The sequence below is a fragment of the Neolamprologus brichardi genome, chromosome 1 (assembly GCF_056152115.1).
Source record: "Neolamprologus brichardi isolate AB-2024 chromosome 1, ASM5615211v1, whole genome shotgun sequence".
NCBI lineage: Eukaryota > Metazoa > Chordata > Actinopteri > Cichliformes > Cichlidae > Neolamprologus > Neolamprologus brichardi.
The window spans coordinates 27,903,003-27,924,902 of record NC_142104.1 but is presented as its reverse complement, the minus strand read 5'-3'; the positions used below and the strand labels follow the sequence as shown (position 1 = coordinate 27,924,902).

The 21,900-nt window shown below is 41.5% G+C and overlaps 2 protein-coding genes across 2 annotated transcripts; one reads left to right on the top strand and one right to left on the bottom strand.

Moving 5' to 3' along the window:
- Positions 1–12,968: 12,968 nt before the first annotated feature.
- tmem208 (transmembrane protein 208) lies at positions 12,969–18,597 on the bottom strand. Its single transcript, XM_006793893.3, has 6 exons — positions 18,432–18,597; positions 15,246–15,341; positions 14,913–14,972; positions 14,680–14,816; positions 13,734–13,818; positions 12,969–13,648 (listed from the first exon to the last, which is right to left on the bottom strand). The coding sequence occupies exons 1-6, from the start codon at positions 18,435–18,437 to the stop codon at positions 13,511–13,513; spliced, it is 522 nt and encodes a 173-aa protein (XP_006793956.1). The 5' UTR covers positions 18,438–18,597; the 3' UTR covers positions 12,969–13,510.
- A 44-nt stretch (positions 18,598–18,641) lies between these two features.
- On the top strand, positions 18,642–21,900 carry LOC102798347 (stomatin-like). Its single transcript, XM_006793894.2, has one exon. It carries the CDS (start codon positions 18,766–18,768, stop codon positions 19,618–19,620), a length of 855 nt encoding a protein of 284 aa, XP_006793957.1. The 5' UTR covers positions 18,642–18,765; the 3' UTR covers positions 19,621–21,900.

Here is a 21,900-nt window from a genome sequence, read left to right as displayed (position 1 = left end):
GGTTTAATAAAACATCACAGGAAGCAGAAAAACTTTGGGGTCAGGTTTTTGGTATTTTGCATATTAGAAGACAAAAAGCTGTAATGAAAATCCCAAATGAACTCAAACAGTGCGGAACGATCCAAAATATCGATAGCATCGATATTTGGATATATAATATAAAAAATTTGGATATATAATATATTTCTGATATTGATTTCAGACTGACACTAGTGGAGCAAGATTTTGTTTCTATCTTCTATGTTCACTGTGTAGCTTACTGAATTCTTTAATAAATTTATATATATATATATATATATATATATATATATATATATATATATATATATATATATATATATATATATATATATATATATATATATATATATATATATATATATATATATATATATATATATATATACATACATATACACAGTGGGGCAAAAAAGTATTTAGTCAGCCACTGATTGTGCAAGTTCCCCCACTTAAAATGATGACAGAGGTCAGTAATTTGCACCAGAGGTACACTTCAACTGTGAGAGACAGAATGTGAAAAAAAAATCCATGAATTCACATGGTAGGATTTGTAAAGAATTTATTCGTAAATCAGGGTGGAAAATAAGTATTTAGTCAATAACAAAAATACAACTCAATACTTTGTAACATAACCTTTGTTGGCAATAACAGAGGTCAAACGTTTACTATAGGTCTTTACCAGGTTTGCACACACAGTAGCTGGTATTTTGGCCCATTCCTCCATGCAGATCTTCTCAAGAGCAGTGATGTTTTGGGGCTGTCGCCGAGCAACACGGACTTTCAACTCCCGCCACAGATTTTCTATGGGGTTGAGGTCTGGAGACTGGCTAGGCCACTCCAGGACTTTCAAATGCTTCTTACGGAGCCACTCCTTTGTTGCCCGGGCGGTGTGTTTTGGATCATTGTCATGTTGGAAGACCCAGCCTCGTTTCATCTTCAAAGTTCTCACTGATGGAAGGAGGTTTTGGCTCAAAATCTCACGATACTTGGCCCCATTCATTCTGTCCTTAACACGGATCAGTCGTCCTGTCCCCTTGGCAGAAAAACAGCCCCATAGCATGATGTTTCCACCCCCATGCTTCACAGTAGGTATGGTGTTCTTGGGATGCAACTCAGTATTCTTCTTCCTCCAAACACGACGAGTTGAGTTTATACCAAAAAGTTCTACTTTGGTTTCATCTGACCACATGACATTCTCCCAATCCTCTGCTGTATCATCCATGTGCTCTCTGGCAAACTTCAGACGGGCCTGGACATGCACTGGCTTCAGCAGCGGAACACGTCTGGCACTGCGGGATTTGATTCCCTGCCGTTGTAGTGTGTTACTGATGGTGACCTTTGTTACTTTGGTCCCAGCTCTCTGCAGGTCATTCACCAGGTCCCCCCGTGTGGTTCTGGGATCTTTGCTCACCGTTCTCATGATCATTTTGACCCCACGGGATGAGATCTTGCGTGGAGCCCCAGATCGAGGGAGATTATCAGTGGTCTTGTATGTCTTCCATATTCTGATGATTGCTCCCACAGTTGATTTTTTCACACCAAGCTGCTTGCCTATTGTAGATTCACTCTTCCCAGTCTGGTGCAGGTCTACAATTCTTTTCCTGGTGTCCTTCGAAAGCTCTTTGGTCTTGGCCATGGCGGAGTTTGGAGTCTGACTGGTTGAGGCTGTGGACAGGTGTCTTTTATACAGATGATGAGGTCAAACAGGTGTCATTCATACAGGTAACGAGTGGGGGACAGAAAAGCTTCTTACAGAAGACGTTACAGGTCTGTGAGAGCCAGGGATTTTCCTTGTTTGAGGTGACCAAATATTTATTTTCCACCCTGATTTACGAATAAATTCTTTACAAATCCTACCATGTGAATTCATGGATTTTTTTTTCACATTCTGTCTCTCACAGTTGAAGTGTACCTCTGGTGCAAATTACTGACCTCTGTCATCATTTTAAGTGGGGGAACTTGCACAATCGGTGGCTGACTAAATACTTTTTTGCCCCACTGTATATATATATATATATATATATATATATATATATATATGTGTGTGTGTGTATATTTTATTTATAGCCTACAGCACATTTAAACAACAGAAGCTGACCCCAAAGTAGTGCTTTTTTTGGAGTTATATTAATTTTGTCATGTTATTGCAACAAAGCTCAATTAAAATACCCGACTCAGTAGATGTGTTACTGTTGAACCTGCAAGGAAAAACAAATTAGAAGACAAAAGCTCACTGGAAGATGGCTTTTATATGATTTATCTATTTTATTCAGTTAATGAAGAGTATTAATTACATACAAATCTCTTTTTTCTTTTATTATTATGCATTTTATCTTTTTTATCAAACACTTTTCTTGTTTTATTATTATTGTTATTCTTACTGCTTTGTGCAAACTGATCCTCCAAAAGAATATGTGTCAGTAGCACCGTCATCATTTTTGGCAAAAGTGCGGTGTGTGTGTGTTGGCGGTGATTTGTGTTGAGAGCGTGGGAAGAGGAGGGTGGTGGTGTGTTAAGGTTGGTGGGAGAGCAGACAGGGTGTCCGGCACCAAACCACCTCCCAAAATAAACGCCGTCCCTGCGTCTCTGTGTCTGTCCAGCGGCAGACCCGCGGGCTCCCTCAGCTCCAGCGGCAGCAGAGTGGAGTCTGGGGCCAGGCGGCCTGTCACAGGAACAACATGTCATCAGCTTCATCGCTCCCCTAATGGCTCTACTCTAGACCAGAGATATGGCAGACAGTATGTTGCCCCACCAAGGCGGCAGTTTACTCTGCAAACACACACACACACACACACACACACACTGTGGCTGTCCACTCCCAGCCATTTACAGGCTAGCAGTGGAGAGACTAGGAGGCCCCCTTATAAAAACAGTCAGGGGTGCTGGAGATAATGTCGAGCCAGACCTCTGGACTCAGGCCAGGCTGCCCTCTTAATCAGATGCCCATAGGAAACACTGCATATGTAAACACTGCCAAGGGTTAGCAACACGGCCAGCGTTTACAGGGTTTACCTGCCAGGATCAGTGATCCTGACTTCAAGGAATATTTCAGCATTTAAAAGATGATTTGCTTTCGTGCAAAGATTTACATGAATACCACTCTGCTGCACGCGCTGTTGGACATGATTTCACGCCCATGTTATGTGGGAGGAAAAGCAGTGATGGGAATGAGGCCCACTTCATGTCATTTGATGACTCGAGTTGTCTGCCGTCGCTCTGCTGGCGCCGCTGTTTCTTACTCAATACCGGAGGCTAAAGTAGTCTTAGCAAATTCACACTTACAAAAATGACTTGGAGGATAGTTTCAACTTTTAAGGGCCAAGAGAGTCTGCGGCAAAATGGAGGTATCACTAACTCTGGATTTCAAGTCTCATGTGCATCACCATTACTGCATCATAGCAGCAGTGTCCACTGACAGTGGTTCCCAGTCGCTATTTGTGATGTTGTCCTATTAAAGCAATTAAGATTATTTTACAGAATCCGTACGAATCCAATGATTCCAGAGATTTTAGCTAGCTAAAGCTCCAGTCACAAAGGCGACTCAGCGATGTAAAGGTGACCTCCAGGAACCATTAAAAGCGTATTTCCTTATTGACCTGTGGTTGCCAGGGTTCACCAACCAGTCTCTAGGCCTGTGTGACTGGGGTTTAATGTTGGGATTATACTTCCTGACATGTGATAACTGGCACCACCATGGATATGCAGTCAGCGCTGTTGTGTTTATATTCCAGTCTGCTTGGAATACTGTTGTGATTTACAGTTGATTCGATGGGAAGACATAGACATCCATAAAAGCCTTGCATTTCACCATGTTAAATCTATGAAATTGATTGTGGTGCTATTGGGAACACAATTCCTTCTTTTGATCTTCTGCCTTCAAACATCTTGATTTTTGGCACCAGCAGTAAACCTATGCAGACTCAGAGTGGGGCCCTCTCAGTGGAGGATTAAGGTTCACTGTCCTGAGAACTGGCTGCCCTTATTTCCTAGACATTGTTGTCAAAAGTAGCATTACATCAAGTAGTAGGAACCTGCACACTTTAGGCTGATTTCATTGAAATGCATACCTGTTATTTTAGTTTTGCATTTTGTAATTAGGTTTTGTTTTGTTTGTTTCGTTTTGACCTTTTGTTTTTACTTCAGTTTAGTTTCAGGTATTTTCCAGAGTGGGCGTGCGTGTTGACTCACAGTCTACAGTCGCCCTGTAGAGTCTCAATAAAAATACCCATCAAAGCTTCATCGAGGAAACTGTATTAGCATTTAAAAAACAAAACTAACTATCTAACAAATACTGAAATTGAAATTTACTTTATTATTATCTTTTTAAATTTTATGCAGTTTTCCAAGTTCATCAAATCAGCAAGTTTAACTTCTTTTTTTCAAAAGTCAAAAAAGTTAACTAAAACATTTAAAACATTTTTTTTGAAGTTTTACTTTTTATTTTAGTTTTAACTATAAAAACCTTGGTGTTTGCTGTGTTGTAGGAAGACGTCACTTAACTGCTAGTACTTACTAGACTTATCTACACTGTACGTCCTAATAACAGCTTGCACAAAAAACTACTGATTTGACCTGTTAACTAACTTGAACAGAGGATTTTACACAAGACATCAACGGTTGTTTGCTTTTGGTTGTACATCTGCACTTTTTGTGACAAGAAACCTTGCGTTAATGTTTGGAATCATCACCACCTGATTTCGACGTACATTTTTTATCTTAATCTTTGTGAGGACGATATGACAAGTTCGGATTGGGAAAATTTGGGATTTCAGGTCTCTTTTTTTGCAACACGCTCAGTGTGTAATAACTGCATAAAAGCACAGAACCATGTTTTAAATAAGCTCAAGCATTTTTGTTGTTATTGTTGTTGTTAAAGCGTACTGGTGTTCATTTAGCTTAAAAGCTAGCATGGCTCCATAAAAAGTAAAATCAGCCTATTAAAAACTCACTAATGAACAATTTCATGTTTTCTTTTTCGCGCTAAAGAAGAAAATTTATTAATTAATTGTGGAGAAGGGTAAAGCAAGCTCCACCCCCAAGCCCCAACCCCTCTTTCTGATCTGGCTAAGAGAGGGATTGTAGGGACCCTTTTATTTAGCAGCGTGAACATATTTTTTTCTAACTGACTAACACTGAACATTTGAATATCCCAAACCCTGAAAACACAAAAATCATATGTGTGTGTGTGTGTGTGTTTGTTATCACTATGTCAGTTAAATAAACAGAGCATTTCTCTACTCAGCACACACTCATCCCCATGTGCTAGACTCCTGGCACCAGGGAGGATCATAATCAAACCTCATCTTAAACTCACACAGTTCAGCTCAAACACTACAGCCATCCCTTTGAAATTAAACCGGGTTACCCCTTCCATGCATTTCCATGCATTTCCATGCACCTTTTTCTGGCTTTCTTTCTTTCTTTTTCCAGCAGCCACATATTTATTTCTCTTCCTCTGTCCTCGCTGCTCTGACTCTCAGGCTCACCACTGGGGCTGGACGAGCTGCTGACTGCACTAGTTAGCTCATTAATCACTCGTCTCCACTCCCTCTCCATTCTGAGAAACAGAGTCCCTAATTAATGGAAAGCACTTTATGACAGAACACAGGAGTTTCCTGGAAATTAACCATTAATCTAGACTTCCATTATATGTCTAATAGCACGAGGTGGGCGGGGTGGTGGAAATGGTGGAAAATGGCGATCAGCATCACAATGCTAGCTTCATAAAAAGTGTGCAAGACCTCAAACAGCCAAACAAAACAAAACAAAAAACACAAAAATACTCCAGCACCAGCTGTGTGGTCAAAGAAACAAGTCATGGTTTTCATAATTTTAACTTAATAAACCAGGATTACATGAAACATGAAGTCTTAAGAGTCTGAGCTCTCACCGAACATTGCAATGACACGCTAAGACCATCAGGATTTTTTAAATTTTATCTCTGGATCAATCTCACTGGAAACTGTTCAGCATAAATTACACTTGATTTAATATCCTATTACACTTAAAGTGCACAATATCCTTCCTCATCATCCAGTTAAGTATGTATTTCCTCAGAACCCGTGCTGCATATCATGCTCTTCTTTGTTTTTTTTCCTTGATGCGTATCTTTACTTTGATTTCTAATCCATGCAGAAAAAGCCAAACATTACATTGTAACCTTAAGAATGCATGAAAGTGCGTATGTTTTCCCAAACAGGGTTTGCGCTGACACAGACCTTTCCCTGCCATCTTGCTTCTTCTGAATCAGCAACCTCTCTTTAGTTGTGTAAACATATGCAAAATTAAAACCATCACAAACAAAATCGAGCATGACATTCTCCTTAACCTATGATGTAAGTACCAAAATGATGAGCCTGAATCTGGTCCTGGGGTTTAGTGAGGCCAAGTGGTTGAAGGATATCATATTTGTACATTTGTTTACTTTCACAGTATTGTCGTTTGTTTAGACTTGCATTGGGGAGAATAGTATCTAAGAAAACGTGGAAGGAAACTGAATGAAAACAAAGGAAAAGGAAGAGAACCCAGTGTGATGGAGACTGTCTCTTACTGATCCTGGTTCAGTGCGAGGCGTTCAGACAGTGGCGCCACTGCCACAGCTAATCCATGATCACTCACCGAGGGCTGTGTATTTGTTTATTTCTGAGAAACAACCAAACAAAATAATAAATGGGGCTCGGAGAACTGCTGTGTTGTTATCGAGACTTCAGCCAGTGATCCACGCTGAGGTCATGTTGTTTAAGTACTTGAAAACATCTATTTACAAGGTCACATCACTGGATCAAAGGCTGCAGGGTGCCTTTTTATAACATTTATCAGAGAAACTATAGAGAGAAGCAACAGAAAGATAAAAGAGGCAGGGAGCGATGGAGAGTAGATGCAACAGATATTAACATCCAGATTCTAATCATCATGGCTTTTGGCTGGTGCCTTAGAAAAAGTCCACCAGGCTGGCAGTAAATCAAACAAATCAAACAATTGAATAAATAATAATAAACATAGACTGTAAATTGAAGATGGGTATGAAATGTCACGCTCTAGGTTGTCTCAACGTTAACATCATGGCTGTCCCTGATCCCTTAGCATTTAAAAAATCATTTACCTCTGTTAAAATGACACAACATTATCTCAGATTTCATGAGCTAAAATTAGCTTATTAATTAAATTGTTGAATTGTGGTGTTTGTGCACGATAAAAAGGGAAAAAAAATCAGAGATCGAGTCAGAGATTTGATGTTGCTAGCACAGGGGCAGAGACGGGAGGGTGTCACTGAATGCATGGAGAACTGTCTGACTGTTCTGAGCAGCAGAGGAACCATAGCTGAACTTAGCAGGCAATCCAAAGTGTGGAGATTTCATCTGAGTAAATAAAGACTGAAATCCAAAGCAGAACAACCAAACTGGTCAGGTTTCAGGCCTGGGCAGAGCTCAGGAGGTGATGCTACATACTGAGGCGGAGCAGTGTGAACCTGAAGCTGTGGCTGCAGGTCCGGTGATCTCAGGAAGATATGGACGAGATGAGAAACTTTGACTTACAGTAATTAATTGTAATTGTAATTACAGTAATTAATGTATTTAAATGTATTTAAAATGTGTTTCCTACGTTTATAAAGCTAATAAAATCCCCCCAAATAATTCTTAAATTCTTGCTTTGAGAAATCTTACTGAAAATTATACAAATTAGATGAAAATTAGCAATGTAACTTCTCATATCACATATTTGCCATTACTGATGTTGTTGCAGGACAGGGTCAATATGACCCCTCCTGGCAGTTCTAGTGTTAAAATTGTGGATCCACAGATTTAATGGCACAAACACAGACACGTGCTAAAAATACTGCTCATTTGAGCAAATGAGGTCACCAAAACCAGAGCATACTTCTAAGCTGTTAGTATAATAATTAGTACTGTCAGCGTTAATCTCGTTAAAATGACGTTAATGGCATAACCGCACTAACTCAGAAAATCTCCGTTAGCGAGTTAACGCGGATCGCCCTGTGCGTGGGGCTGCACGGCGCTAATGCGTTAATGTGGTTATGGCGTTAACATCATTTTAACAAGATTAATGCTGACAGCACTAATAATAATAGCATGCCATATAATTCTTCATAATATTGTATTAAAATTCTTAAAAATGCACTGCATTAGCAATAGGTAAAGCTCATACTTCCTGAGATGAAGCCTAGCGGTAAGCTAGTAGCTACAGCTACACGTCGTGGCACCCACTAGCCATGCTACTAATAATGCAAACTATAGGGCTTCATATTTTAATTCTAAGAAGAAGAAGAAACACTGTAGAATTTCTATAAAAGGGAAATTGTGGACAGTCTCTATGGAGACCTGACGCGATCTCACGGTAGTTATGCCCGTTTTCTGTATACAGTCTATAGTTGCTGCTAATTTTGTTTTGTTTTGTTTGTTTTTAGCCACAGTCTATGGACTCTCCGTTTTGGAGAGGACCTCAAAAAATTAAAATCTTTGGCACTTTTCCTTTGGCATCATTTTGTAGCCCGGGAGGTTACTGCTAGGTTGTAAATCTTTATAAACAAAGGTGTTCACAGTAAAGCAAACTGTGAATTAGCATATTTTTTCCAAAAAGGCTGAAAAATGTAATGAAACTCACAAACAGGCCAAGTTTATGGTAATATTAATAGATTTTTACATATTACAGAACATTTTTTTCAAACTGTTTAAATTGCTTTTTATATTTGTGCTGTTTTATTATCAGCTTGTCAAGCCACGAGGACATTTGCTACAACACGCATCCAGGTAATACACGGTGTCACAAAACATAATTTGGCAAGCATTTTTTTTAACAGCGTGTACAAGTTTTGACAAACACTGCCTGTAGTTTATTGTACAGTGAATTATTTATGATCAATTTAGCTCCAGAGGAGAACATTCATCACAATCTTGACGTTTCTGCTATTATGCTGATTTGTAGGCCTATCCTCTCATAACCTCCAATACATGTACGTACAAACGAAGCACTTCATGGGGTTGCTAAGGCCAGTGAGTGCAAAATACAACCTGAATGCTCTAAAGCATTCATTGTGTGCAATGTGTGATAATTAAATTAGACTATAAACTGATATTATTAAAAAGCGTGACACATTTAATTTATTATTATTTTTTATTGTTTTTGACCTGCGTCCAAGTATCAGACCATCAAACAAAAATATTTCAAAGCAGGCTACTGTTTTATTGCACTCAATGAATTCCTTGTCAGAGTCTGGCACCTGCTTTGCCCACAGTACAGCTTAACTGCCAATAATTTGGTTAGTTGATGGTAGCAGCAGGTGTAGCCCCGAGCTATTAGATGAGGTTCAAATTTCAGCCACGCCGTGTTTCAGAGCAATAGAAGGCCTTGATAAAGAGGTTTCTTCATATCTAGTAAAAAATAAAACAAAAGGAAAACAAAATCGGGAATTTCCAGGACTTTAAAAAAGAAATGTATTCGGTACGTCTGTGGGTTAGTCCAACGTCACATTTTGTGCCCTTATTTTGAAATGTGCGCTTTGAAATATGAGAAAACATCCACTGCGCGGCAGCTCCCTGGACAAAAATACCATGCTGATGTCAGAGGTGAGAGAAACAAGCATGAGTGCTTCGAGATGATTGGAAGTTAACAGTAACTTAAATAACCACTTGTTACAACTAATGTACGCAGAAGACCATCTCTGACGCCCAACATGTCGAACCTCGAAGCAGATGGGCTACAGCAGCAGAAGACCACACCTGCTGCAACTCCCATTAGCTAAGAACAGGAAACGGAGGCTACAGTTCAGTCAGAATTTAGTGAAAGCAACATAAAAGCATAGATCCATCCTGCCTTGTATCAACAGTTCAGGCTGCGGGTGTTGTAATGGTGTGGGGGATATGTTCTTAGCACACTCTGGGCCCCCTGGTACCAAATGAGCACCGTTTAAATACCACAGTCTATCTGAGTAGTGTTGTTGACCTCGTCCATCCTTTTTGAGACCCATCTTCTGCTGGATAACGCTCCATGTCACAAAGGTCAGATCATCTCAAACTGGTTTCATGAACATCACAGTAAGTCAGCTGGACTCAATTGACCTCCAAGTCACCTGATCTCAATCCAACAGATGCCATCATGTTTACATGAAATGTTTCCAGCAACTTGTTGAATCTGTTTCAAACAAGCTGGCAGGGAAATCAGAGGGGGGTTCATCTCTGATGGGACTCTAATGCTCAAGAACACAGAGTTATGTTTCTCTTTAGACGACAAGGACACCTTTCTTAGCTGTAAATAAAACTTTTTGGCATAAACCAAAACGAAGTCACTACCATGATACGTGTTTTTGTGTGTGTAACAGCGTCTGAGACAGATGTATGTCCCCACAACATGAGCATTACAAGCACACAAACAAACCGACACACCCACGCAGAGTCAAATGCAGCAGGAATTCTCGACGGCCTTTTAAGGCCACGGCGGGAGATGTTAACGCTGCCTCGCCGGTGACATCTTTATGCTTGAAGATGATTCTTATTAGGAAAAGAAATCGCAGCGATCGTGATCTGAGTGAAAAATTAGCGCCATAAACCTCGAGCCGTCCGCAGTGTGTGGCTCGGTTTAGTCAAAACAAGACTGGACTACACCCACAGCTCTGCCAAACACACTGAGAGCTCTGATTCTGTTTACACAGCGGAGGCTGAATGCTCAAGGAAACACACTCAACATTGCGTGTAATTGCTTATGTAAGTGATTCTCTCGCTTGACTTCAAAGACGAGAAGAGCCGCAGTTCAAGGGTCAAAGGCTCGACTGCTGCCCAAATGCTCCCAATTTCCTGTTTCGTCTAGTGGCGTGAGCCCAAAGGGAACCACAATGTGAGCCACAATGTGATGGCCACCTTCTGCTCAAGGCGAGGAGTCAAGAAGCTCCATTTGTGTCTGCTCATCCTTCTGTTAATCTCATGATTGTTGAGCTCGTGGTTTTTTCTTTCCTCTCCGAGTTTATGATGGGTTTAAGCCTTTTAAAGGTTATACCATACAAAGTTACACAAGAAGCCTATGGAATGCAGCTTTAACTCCCTTATTTCATCTTGTCAGGATAAACCCTGTTTTACTGCCACGGTAAACAACATCCTCGCTCTCCCACTCTTTTTCCCCCTTCCATCTTAAATCAGCAGCTGCGATAGGGATGTTCACATGCAGCACTGTGCTTTTTTCCATACTGTTGTACTTTACAGTAAAAAGCGAGACGACTTCATGTTATAGAGAAAAGGGGAAAGTTTGAGCCTGCAGAAAAAGACGTTTTCCTGTCTGTCTCAGGTTTCTCGCTGAACTCGCTGCACGGTTAGAACGAACATCAAATTTCGGTACATCTTATTATAGAAAGCACAACAGTCAGAAAACACAAAGTACACATGCAAGCCCCTTTGGGGGGATGGGGTTATGTGCGTGTGAGTGGCCCCGGCACTAAATTACACTGCAACATGCTCCCTCTCAAAGCCCACATCTGGGATTGGCCTTGACAACTGGATGCTGTGCTGCTCTAATTTTGGTTACTTTTGTTTATAACCCTATAATAGAGACAGTGCAGGACCACAGGGCTGGGATGAAGGAGGACAGGACACAGGCAAAGTAAAAGCAGTTATTTTAAAAAAGCCTGTGGGGACACTGACTTTTTAGGAAAAGCATGAAGTTATATAAAAAAAAATAAAGCTGGTTAAATTCATTTTTGGGGGGTTTGTTTTGTTTGTAGATGCTTTTCTCTTCTGTTTCCTTATAGAAGGATTCACACCATCACAGCAGTTCCCCGTCAAACCCGACGACTGCAGGTCGTAGCTTGTTGCATCGGGTGAGCGTGAACAGAACAACAATGCCAATCTGTAATTACACTGGAAGCAGATCAGGGCTTTGCCAGCCTACTTGCGCTCTTTGGAGTTTCAACATAATCACTAAATTCACTTTACTAGCAACGGTTAGATGGTGCAGAGCAGGCTTCTAAACAAACAGCATCTCATTTCTCAATTACTGCTGACTCGGGTTACATTTTTTCAGTCCTCTGTCGTCCAGCTTTGGTGACAGTGTGAAAACTGTAACCTCAGTTACCTGTTCTTAGGACAGTGTGATCTGCTGCTGTAGCCTCTTCTGCATACCTTGATTTTAATGAGTGGCTATCTGAGTTCAGCTCAGCTCAAAGCCATCTGGCCGTTCTCCTCTGACCTCCAACATCAAGGCATTTTCACCCAGAGAACTGCTGCTTACTGGATACTCTCTTTTTCCAAATAATCCCTATAAACTCCACAGATGGTTGTGTGGGAAAAGTTTAGTAGATAAAATCATCCCTGTTGCCCGTTCTGATGTTTGATTTGAACTTCAGGAGGTCCTCTTGACCACGTGTTGAGCTGTTGCCATGTGATTGGCTAATGAGATATATTCATTTACAAGCAGGTGAACCCAATTAACCTAATGAATTCGCTGGTGAGTGGATGTGAGTTGAGAACAAGCTTAAAAACTGTATCATAGTTAGTTTAGCTTTGAAATAAATGTCATGTGGATAATAGGACTGTTAGTTGTTTTATATAAAAGTTTCTGTAAACTATTTTCCTCCTCTGCCATTTCACAAAATGAATTCGTGAATTTAATAATCCTTATTATAACCGACCATTACAATTACTCATGTTTTTCTTTGTCTAAACTAGGCCATGGATATTTGATTGCAAATGACCGTGTCCTATGTGGATCATTTGGCTTCAACTTTTGCCAAACATTACATTTTTCTTCTTCTTGGATTGATTTTAAAATCTGACATTTCTCTGCGTGTTACATTTTAAACCCATGAAACACCTGTCAGGTTTATTTTCACCAAAACCAAATTTTAGTCTCATAAGGAAACTGATAATCATCTCTCAATCCTTTAGCCGCGTTTAAGCCAAACATTACGTCTGCAAATAAATAAAATTTTAAACTCGAGACACTGAAGGAAGATTTCTTTTGTTTATTGCAAAATTGTTTCAATTTTCTTATTAAAACTCACTGGCATTCAGTTGATTTGACGATAACAATAACTCATAAATGTCTCTTGATTCTCCGATGATGCTCACAGTTTTTGAAAAATAAAACAAACCGTGCACCACAATAAAAGCGGCACTGACAGATTCAAAAAAATTTGGACTCATCTTGCCGTGCAACTGAAATCTGACTCACTGTAACTCAAACCTGCATGGGACAGCGCAGCAGCATTGTGCAACAGCAAAACCCCTAATCTCTGCCTCGGGACAAATTACATTTGGGCTGTAATATTATCTAAATAGGGAATAATTTGTTTCATAACTTCGGGAGAAAACTCAATCACAGGAGAGAGCAGAAAGAAAGCAAACACGGAAAACGAGATTCCACAAGATCAGATCTGGATTGAGTTTAATTTAATAACTAAATTTCTTCCTGAATAACTTATGAATTCCTCGCCATCTTCTAGATTAGATTCTGCGTATAAAAATACTGCTTCGCCTGCTCTGCGGCATCAGAATCGTCTCATCTGCCTGCGCTCTTGTCTTCTCTGCTTCTTCTCGTTCACCTCCTCCGGCGCCGACGGGCTTTCTGCCATAAACCAGGGGCCCAGGAAGTTTACCCACAGCAAGTAGAGGGCACGGGCCGGGGCCTGGCACACACACAGAGGACAAACTTAAATTATGACGTGTGTGGAAAACAAAATGAAAAGAAGTCGGGACTACAAAAGCTCTTACCAGCAGCCACAGATACCAGAAGTAAGAGGAGATGGTGCTGAGCACTTGCACTATGGCTGTGAGCAGGATCACGTCCTTCAGGTGTCTAAAACCAGAATTAATCATCACTGAAAAAGAACATGTGACCACAGCAAAGGACAGAGCTCTCATCAGGCCGGCTGGACCTTTGCACACGTGCCACGGTTCAGGTGGTTTCCAGCAAATGTTTCACCTCGGGCTCCTCGAGGCGTTACAGTAAAGCCACACATTCACAGTCTCATCTTGGAGTCTCGACATGGAGTACAACCACATGAATGTCTTTTGGGGTTTTTTAAAGTACAAGCGTGTTACTGGCAACACTCCTGACCTCAGGCGCCACCTTCAGGCCTGCACACTGGACTCTTCCTATGTTTTCATCCAGAATGAGGTTCCTCACAAAAAAGTCAGGTCGGGCAGACGCAGAGGTTGATGATTTGTGATGGACAATTTAGAGGTCCATCACCACTAGAGATTCTCTACTGATGTCTGGAGAAGACGGCGTTGTACGGGACAGCAGCCAAATCTAAATCTGGTGAAGCCTTTGCTTGAAATTGAACTACTTTTATAAAGATGAAGGAGCACTTTTTAATCAGACTATAGCATCAAGTCAGTTAAAGTTGTGGGATATTGATCTGGTCAGGATGTTAATCAGTTTCAGCTGCTTTGGTCTTTATGAAATTATCAACAGGTGCACTAGAGGAGCCTCCTTTCATTTGTCGAGCAGTATATTAATCGTGTCGTTTTATTTTTTTCAAAGACAAAAATGCTGTGAGAGCTCACGCATGTTGTTAAGTGGAAAAACACGAAAACTCTGTTTAGTTTCCACAATGCACAAGTAGGACAGATATACCACCGCACTTCAACAAAAGCTGGAAATGCCTCACACACCTCACTGGACGGTGTGAGACATCTTGGAGGGACGACTTACTCTGCCATTCCCTGCTCCATGTTTAGGTCTATCCCTCCGTCCAGGAGACTTCCGTCGTCAGCAAACGCCGGCTTGGCCATGGCTGCCATGGAGCGGTAACTCCCGACGTACACCGCCAACGCGAACACGAGCAGCAACTGCCAGAGGAGGCGTAGAAGAGTTTTAAAGCCAGAAACATTCAATCCTATTTGCGGACATTCACAGTTTAAATTATGGTCTTTAAAGAAACTCACCCATGTCCAAAATGTGGACGAACTGTAGAAAACCAAGAAATTTACAGCGCCGTATATCGCCTGCAGAGGAGCACAAGAGACCTGCTATTTCAAACAAATTATGAATTACATTTTTTTAAATAAAAAATGCACCTAAATCAATATAAAAACACCCAAATCCTACAGTCAGGACTTAAACTGATATCAGATCTGAGTGTCCCAAATAGTCAAAGCCTCAGAAAATGAAGTGTGAACACGCTTTGATCCCCTAAGAATCAATTTCTCACCCTGGAGACCCTGTAAAGGCCTGAAAACATGACTGAAAACATCCAAAAACAACACAGAGCCTCTTACGTTCGCTCCGAGGATGACTCTCGTGTAGAACTTCAGAGTGGCTTCATTCTCCTCGTAGATCTGCTTCTTTCCCTTTGTGCCAACTTTACCTTTGGGCTGATGGGCAAAACACAGAGGGCAATGACAGCGTTACCATACGTATCCAAGCATTTTAATTAAGGCGGGCGCAAAAGCTTTCAGATACTTCTTTATGACTGTATGGTGTTTGGCTGGATCTATCAGCTTCTACCATAAATATCTGAAATAGAAGAACTCAACTCATCTAAAGCACCAATGTGTGTACGCCTTCAGAGTTATTAGATCTACAACTAGGTAGGGAACAATATCTTAAAATGAGCAGGTAATCTTAGCGAAGATGTCACCTCTGGACTCGAGCTTCTCTCCAGTGATGATAAAGCACCACAAGACAGTAACACAGTGGTTGTTCCACTGGCCCCACTTACATTTGGACATAAAGCATATGGACTAGGGCTGTGCGATATTACCAAAATCTCATATCCCAATATAAAACATCTATTGTCCCAATAACGATATAAATCACAAAAAATTTAATATTTTCTGTAAATTCTGTGAATCTCGGGTAGGTGAAGTGTTTCCAGCTGGGCGTCGTGTACCTGGAGTCGAGTGTTTTAACCGATGCATGAAACTACACATTTTTAGACATAAGTTGTAACGGACGCCGTTTTCTTTGTGAGTATTTATTACACGGCGTGCTGCGGGGAAAAGCCTGTTCTAACGTTTGAGTCTAAGGTTTATTTTTTAGCACCTGGCGGCTCTTTTTTTGCTTCTCATCCGTCAATACTCTGCATACTTTTTCACGTGATTCTGTTTATTTTGAAAGGTCTCAACAGGATCTTGAGTTTTATTGTGAAAGGTTTATGTGGAAAATAAACAAGCGGACATGCGATGGTTTTACCGTAGTTGTTGCTAATGACAACGCATAAAAACAGGCGCTTGTCCGTCGGTAGTGTGGTTATATTAAATATAAGAGAAAGAGAGAACTTTAACAAATTAATATAGCCACTACAGTGACCATCAAAACGATGAAAAAAAATTGCCGTAAACAGTTTATTTTGTGACACCACGAAACAAACAATAGCGTAAAATGAAACATAGACGTTTTTATATCGTCATCCGATATATATCGTTATATCGAACAGCCCATATTATGGACTACACTTCATTTTCCCCAAAATTAATGTAAACACTTTAAAGCACATTTTTCAGGCTTTTCCAACCAGCCAGAGGAGCCATTCCAGCCAAATATTGCGAGTTTTCTAACATGTCTGGTTAAGAAATGGCATAAAAAAAGAAAAACACAGTTTAATTATTCAAAAATGGCGCCTTTACTCCTCACAAAGGGGCAATAGAAAACCGTTCAGTGCCTTTGCAATCCCCAATAGTTATGATGTTGGGGCAGCATGGGTATGAGCAACTTGTTTTTTGCGGATGCCATGATGCTGACCCTATCACGATGCCGCCCTGGGCAACTGCCCATGTCGCCCATATCTAAAACCGCTACTGGTTGTACGATTTACAAATGCATGAGCATACACTCAGAACGTTAATTCACTTCTTCAGTCCATTAAATACGACGTTACTGTGATATAAAAAACAAAAAACAAAATTAGGTTTAAAAAGTGCGTCCTACAGAAGGAACACAGATTAAAGCTTCCACTCACATGAAACCTTTTCATTATGTTTTCAACTGATGATATCTGACATGATGCACAATAACTAAATATCAGTGTAGGGGTACAGTATCAGTAATGAATGAAGTGTGAAGGTTTTAGCAGATAAATGTAAACGTCTTTGTCAAGATCAATTTTGTCTTCAATGTAAAATATGATTTTAATGCACATTTTTATGTGATTACATTAAACGTTTGCCTTTGCTCTTATTGTTCCCTCTGCAAAAATACAGGCCCAAATCAAAAGATGTTTAAATACCTTCTTCTTCTTCATCTGCCACCCTATCCCTAGCATCCCCCTTTATCACACTCTGTGCGTCCTCCTTCACTACATCCATGAATCTTCTCTGTGCTCCTGCTCTTTTCCTCGTGCCCGGCAGCTCCATCTTCAGCATCCTTTATTAAATATATCCTCTATACATGTCCGAACCATCTCAGCCTTGCTTCTCTAACTTTGTCTCCAAACTGCTCGACCTGTGCTGTAACTCTGATGTACTCATTTCTAATCTTGCCCATCCTGGTCACTCCCAATGAAACTCTTAGCATCTCCATCTCAGACACCTCTACCTCCTGCTATTCTTCAGCCACAGATCATCCCTGACACTCACCTCCACCTGCTCTACTCTCTTCTTCACCTCTCTCCGTTGCCTTGTACGACTGACTCCAGGTATTTAAACTCATCTACCTTCAGTATCTGTCTGATGCAGGGCAGTGGGTCAGCAAGAAGGTCCTGTGTTTACACCTTTTGGCTGGCTGGTGCCTGTCTGTATGAAACGCTTCTCCCATACTGCCGATACCAGTTCTTTTACCCTGTACAGGCAGCTTATGTAGGGGAGAGCAGTGTGTCATGATTTATGACATGAATCATCATCAATTTGCATATTCTGAACACATTTTAATGACCACCAAATCACTGCGATTTTTACTTAGTAAAATGAGTTAACACAACAAAACACACCTTTCAGCTTTCATGTATTTTGGGGACCTGGAGTGTAAATGTGCCTGTCTCTAAAGCACTTTGGGCAGCTTCTGTGGTATAAATGTGGCCATAAGGTGTAAATAAAATAAAACAGACATGGGACTAAAAAAGAAAAGGTTCAGACATTTTTTCATAGTGTATGTTTGAGGTATTTCTCTTTAATTTCCCCCCATAATTATGATAATAATTTAACACAGCTGAACTTAATCGGATAGAAACAAAGTATCCGCGCTGGTGTCCAATACCAGCGTCGGTATCGACACTCCCGATACATGGATCGATCCCTTCCACCTCTACTGCATAGCAGCACGCGTGAACGGAGCCGGGGTGGGAGAGATTAAACGTGAGAAAGTGACAGAAATCAGATTCTTGTGTTGATTTTGTTTTCACGCCATCGCAGAACAAACCGCAGGCTTCTGATGCTCTCTGCAGCTGAGTCGGTGCATCAGCTGCGGTACAGCATTGAGGAAATGTGGAAGTGAATTACTCAGCTCTGCCGCATGTGTGTGTGCCTCACCGCCATTCGCTCTCCGGTCCGGTGCTGCTGCTGCTCTCCTCCGCTGCCGTCTTCTTGGACATCGACCTCCGAGCCGCCGCTGCCGCTAAACCCGTCTCCCTGCAGTCCAGACTCTTGAAACACATCAGCACTCACGGCTTGTGCAGGGAATGGCAACACATCCGGCGCACGATTATGGCATCATCAGCTCCATTTCCGTCTCCTGCGTCTTTGCGTAATCGTTGTGTAGTTTTTTTCTGTTTGTGTTTTTTCAGGAGTGCGCAGCAGCTGCTCCAGTAAACTACTGCCATCTTTACCTCAGCTTACCAGTTAGTTCAGATTTTGGGCCCAGACAATGGCTGGCGACAACGAGGACACCGCCCTGAAAGAAGCCAGGAGACGCGAGCGTCAGGTAACTTTGGAGAATACTGACTCGGACATCGGGTTTTGCGGCTGGCTGCTGGTCGGCCTCTCCCTGCTCCTCGTGCTGCTCACCCTGCCCTTATCTATCTGGATGTGCATCAAGATCGTGAAGGAGTACGAGAGGGCCATTATCTTCCGCCTGGGGCGCATTTTGCGCGGTGGAGCCAAAGGACCGGGTTTGTTCTTCGTCGTGCCGTGCACCGACAGCTTCATTAACGTGGACATGCGCACCATCACTTTCGACATCCCACCTCAAGAGGTTCTGACCAAAGACTCGGTGACAGTGAGCGTTGATGGCGTGGTCTACTATCGCGTCCAGAATGCTACCCTGGCTGTGGCCAACATCACTAACGCGGATGCAGCCACGCGCCTGCTGGCCCAGACCACCCTGAGGAACGTGCTGGGCACCAAGAACCTGGCCGAGATCCTGTCCGACCGCGAGGAGATCGCGCACAGCATGCAGTCCTCACTGGATGACGCCACGGATGACTGGGGAATCAAGGTGGAGAGGGTGGAGATCAAAGATGTGAAGCTGCCCCTCCAGCTCCAGAGAGCCATGGCGGCTGAGGCAGAGGCGAGTCGCGAGGCCAGAGCCAAGGTGATCGCCGCCGAGGGGGAGATGAACGCGTCGCGGGCGCTCAAGGAGGCCTCCCTGGTGATCGCAGAGTCTCCGTCCGCCTTGCAGCTGCGCTACCTGCAGACCCTCAACACCATCGCTGCCGAGAAGAACTCCACCATCATTTTCCCGCTGCCGCTGGAGATGATGCAGGGCCTCATCAAACACTGAGGAGGCTAAAATCCACACACTAACACAACACGCATCACCTGACATATGACACAGTCCCTCCCTCTGTTAGGCATTCCTCTGTAACCATCAGGTAACCGAGTGGGCTTATTTTCAAGGTTTCCTATTAATAAGCAACGAATTAGTAATTATTAGTGTGGCACAGCTGATAGAAAGTTGTTATATATAACACTACTGGGGTGGGTTTTATTGTGAATTTCCACTTGTGGTGTTTTGCAGTGAACCATAGCAAACACACCTACAGCAGCTTGATTTACTGCTCTAGAAACCTTGAGGCAAAGCCTAAGCCAAACCCCTTTTTTTACATAGCAGGGATTGAAACCCATAATTAATTATATTAGGGCATTTTACAATAGATTAAAAAAAATAAACTGGGATGAACACAAATAGAGTCATTATATTAAAAAAAAAAGCAGTCATAAATGACTCCAGTCTGTCATTTACATAGCTCTGTGGCTGTGGAATTAAACCACTAGTGCTAAGATGATGCTTGGTGAGTTGCTCCCTGTGGTTTATAATACACTGAATTGAGACGGCGGCATTTTTATTTCCTTGTTTCATCTGAACCCAGCCTGCTGTGTTTAACCAGCAGCAGCACTCGCACATAGATCAGGAAATAATAACTATATTTTCTTTTAGCAAAGCAAGTTTGCTCACTTCACTTTGCTGTTTAGCTGACCAGCCTCAGCTCTCCATCAGCTCTTGTCCATTCAGCACGCTCGCTCAGTCAGTCCAGAGCCAGAGGTGCCAGACGCCCAGCAAAATCTCCAGCGGCTGCCTCGGCGCGCCTGCCAATAGCTGACCGCTGACTGAATTCGTAAATTGTGTATGAGCCTTAAACCAAATCAGCGAGAGTGCAGTTTAACTCTTATCTTGTTACATTTTTGTTACAAATGTAGAAATTGTGAGTTTAAGTGCCTGATAGATATGTGGTCTACAGCTGCACACACACACACACAAACACACACACACACACCCTGGTCTATATATTTCTCAGCACTGCTACAGCTGCCAGCATCTCAGTGCTGCAGTTATTTAAAGTAAAGTCAGTATTCTGACTGTACTGCCTGTTACTATTGCCAAAACCTTACTGAATGTGTTTTAGACTAATTTTAAGTGTAAAACTCAGACTAACCTTAGACCTGACATCATCGTTGTTACCTTTACCTTTAGTCTCTCCCGCTCGTTGTATGTGATTGTGAGGATGAAGGACAAAAAGCTGACATGTTTGTGTGAAATGTTGAATTTGGGCTTCAAACCTTGAATGCTGTGAATATTGTTAATGTAATGTATTCCTGCCGATGTTGAACTTTGCTCCACTGACCACGAAGAAGCAGGGAGTCGTGTTAGAATAAGCTGGTCAGAAAGCGAGGATCAGTCAGAGTTACCAAGTAATTATACAGAAACATACACACACACCTTTTCTCTAGTTGCCACTATACTACTACATTATAAGCTGAAACAAGTCAATGGTTGCTGAACTTGTGTGTTTACTCTAAACTCTCTAATGAAGATGGAACTGCTACACCTCAGTACTTGGCTGTCAGTTGTTTCTTTTATTTTTTTCATCCCGTCAACCTGTGTGGCTTCATTGTCTGCTTAGGTGAAGCAGAGGCTGTAAATCTTACAACCAAAGGCCTTAATGTACTGACATGTATTCATTTTACAGTCCAGTATCACTCTATGCACTTCTATACAAAATTATCTAAAAAAGTTACTTTACCTATTTTATTTTTTTTAACGATATTTTATAACTTGCGCTCTTTGTGGGTGTAACAAAAGCCAAATACTAGCCTTTGTATTAATCTGTATTAATCTGTAGTATATCTGCAGTTTGCATGTGTTTCCCTCTTTTTAGCATTTCAAGAACAGAGTTTCTAAATGTAGCTTGCATTGTTTAGTCTGTCTGTGACCAAGCAGTGTTTTATATATAGAGCCCTGTGAAGTTTATTATAGTTTTGCCTCACGAAGGGCTCGGTTTTGTGGGACAAACAGGTTTAAGTTACCTGTCGCTGCAGGAAACAAAGGCTGTGACATTATACTACAGTAACTTTTAGCTCTTTTTTTGCTGTTACAGTGAAAGAGGAGTATCAGATGCTGTGGAGCTTATGTTAAGTCAAAACATGTGTGTATTGTTGGTGTTTGCTTTGCTGTTGTTGGTAGCTAACATAATTTTTGGTAGTTCATTGACGAATGTATATGATTTTGTCTTGAGATATGTATATGACAGATAAAGGTGACAAATAAAGATCTGACTGAAAA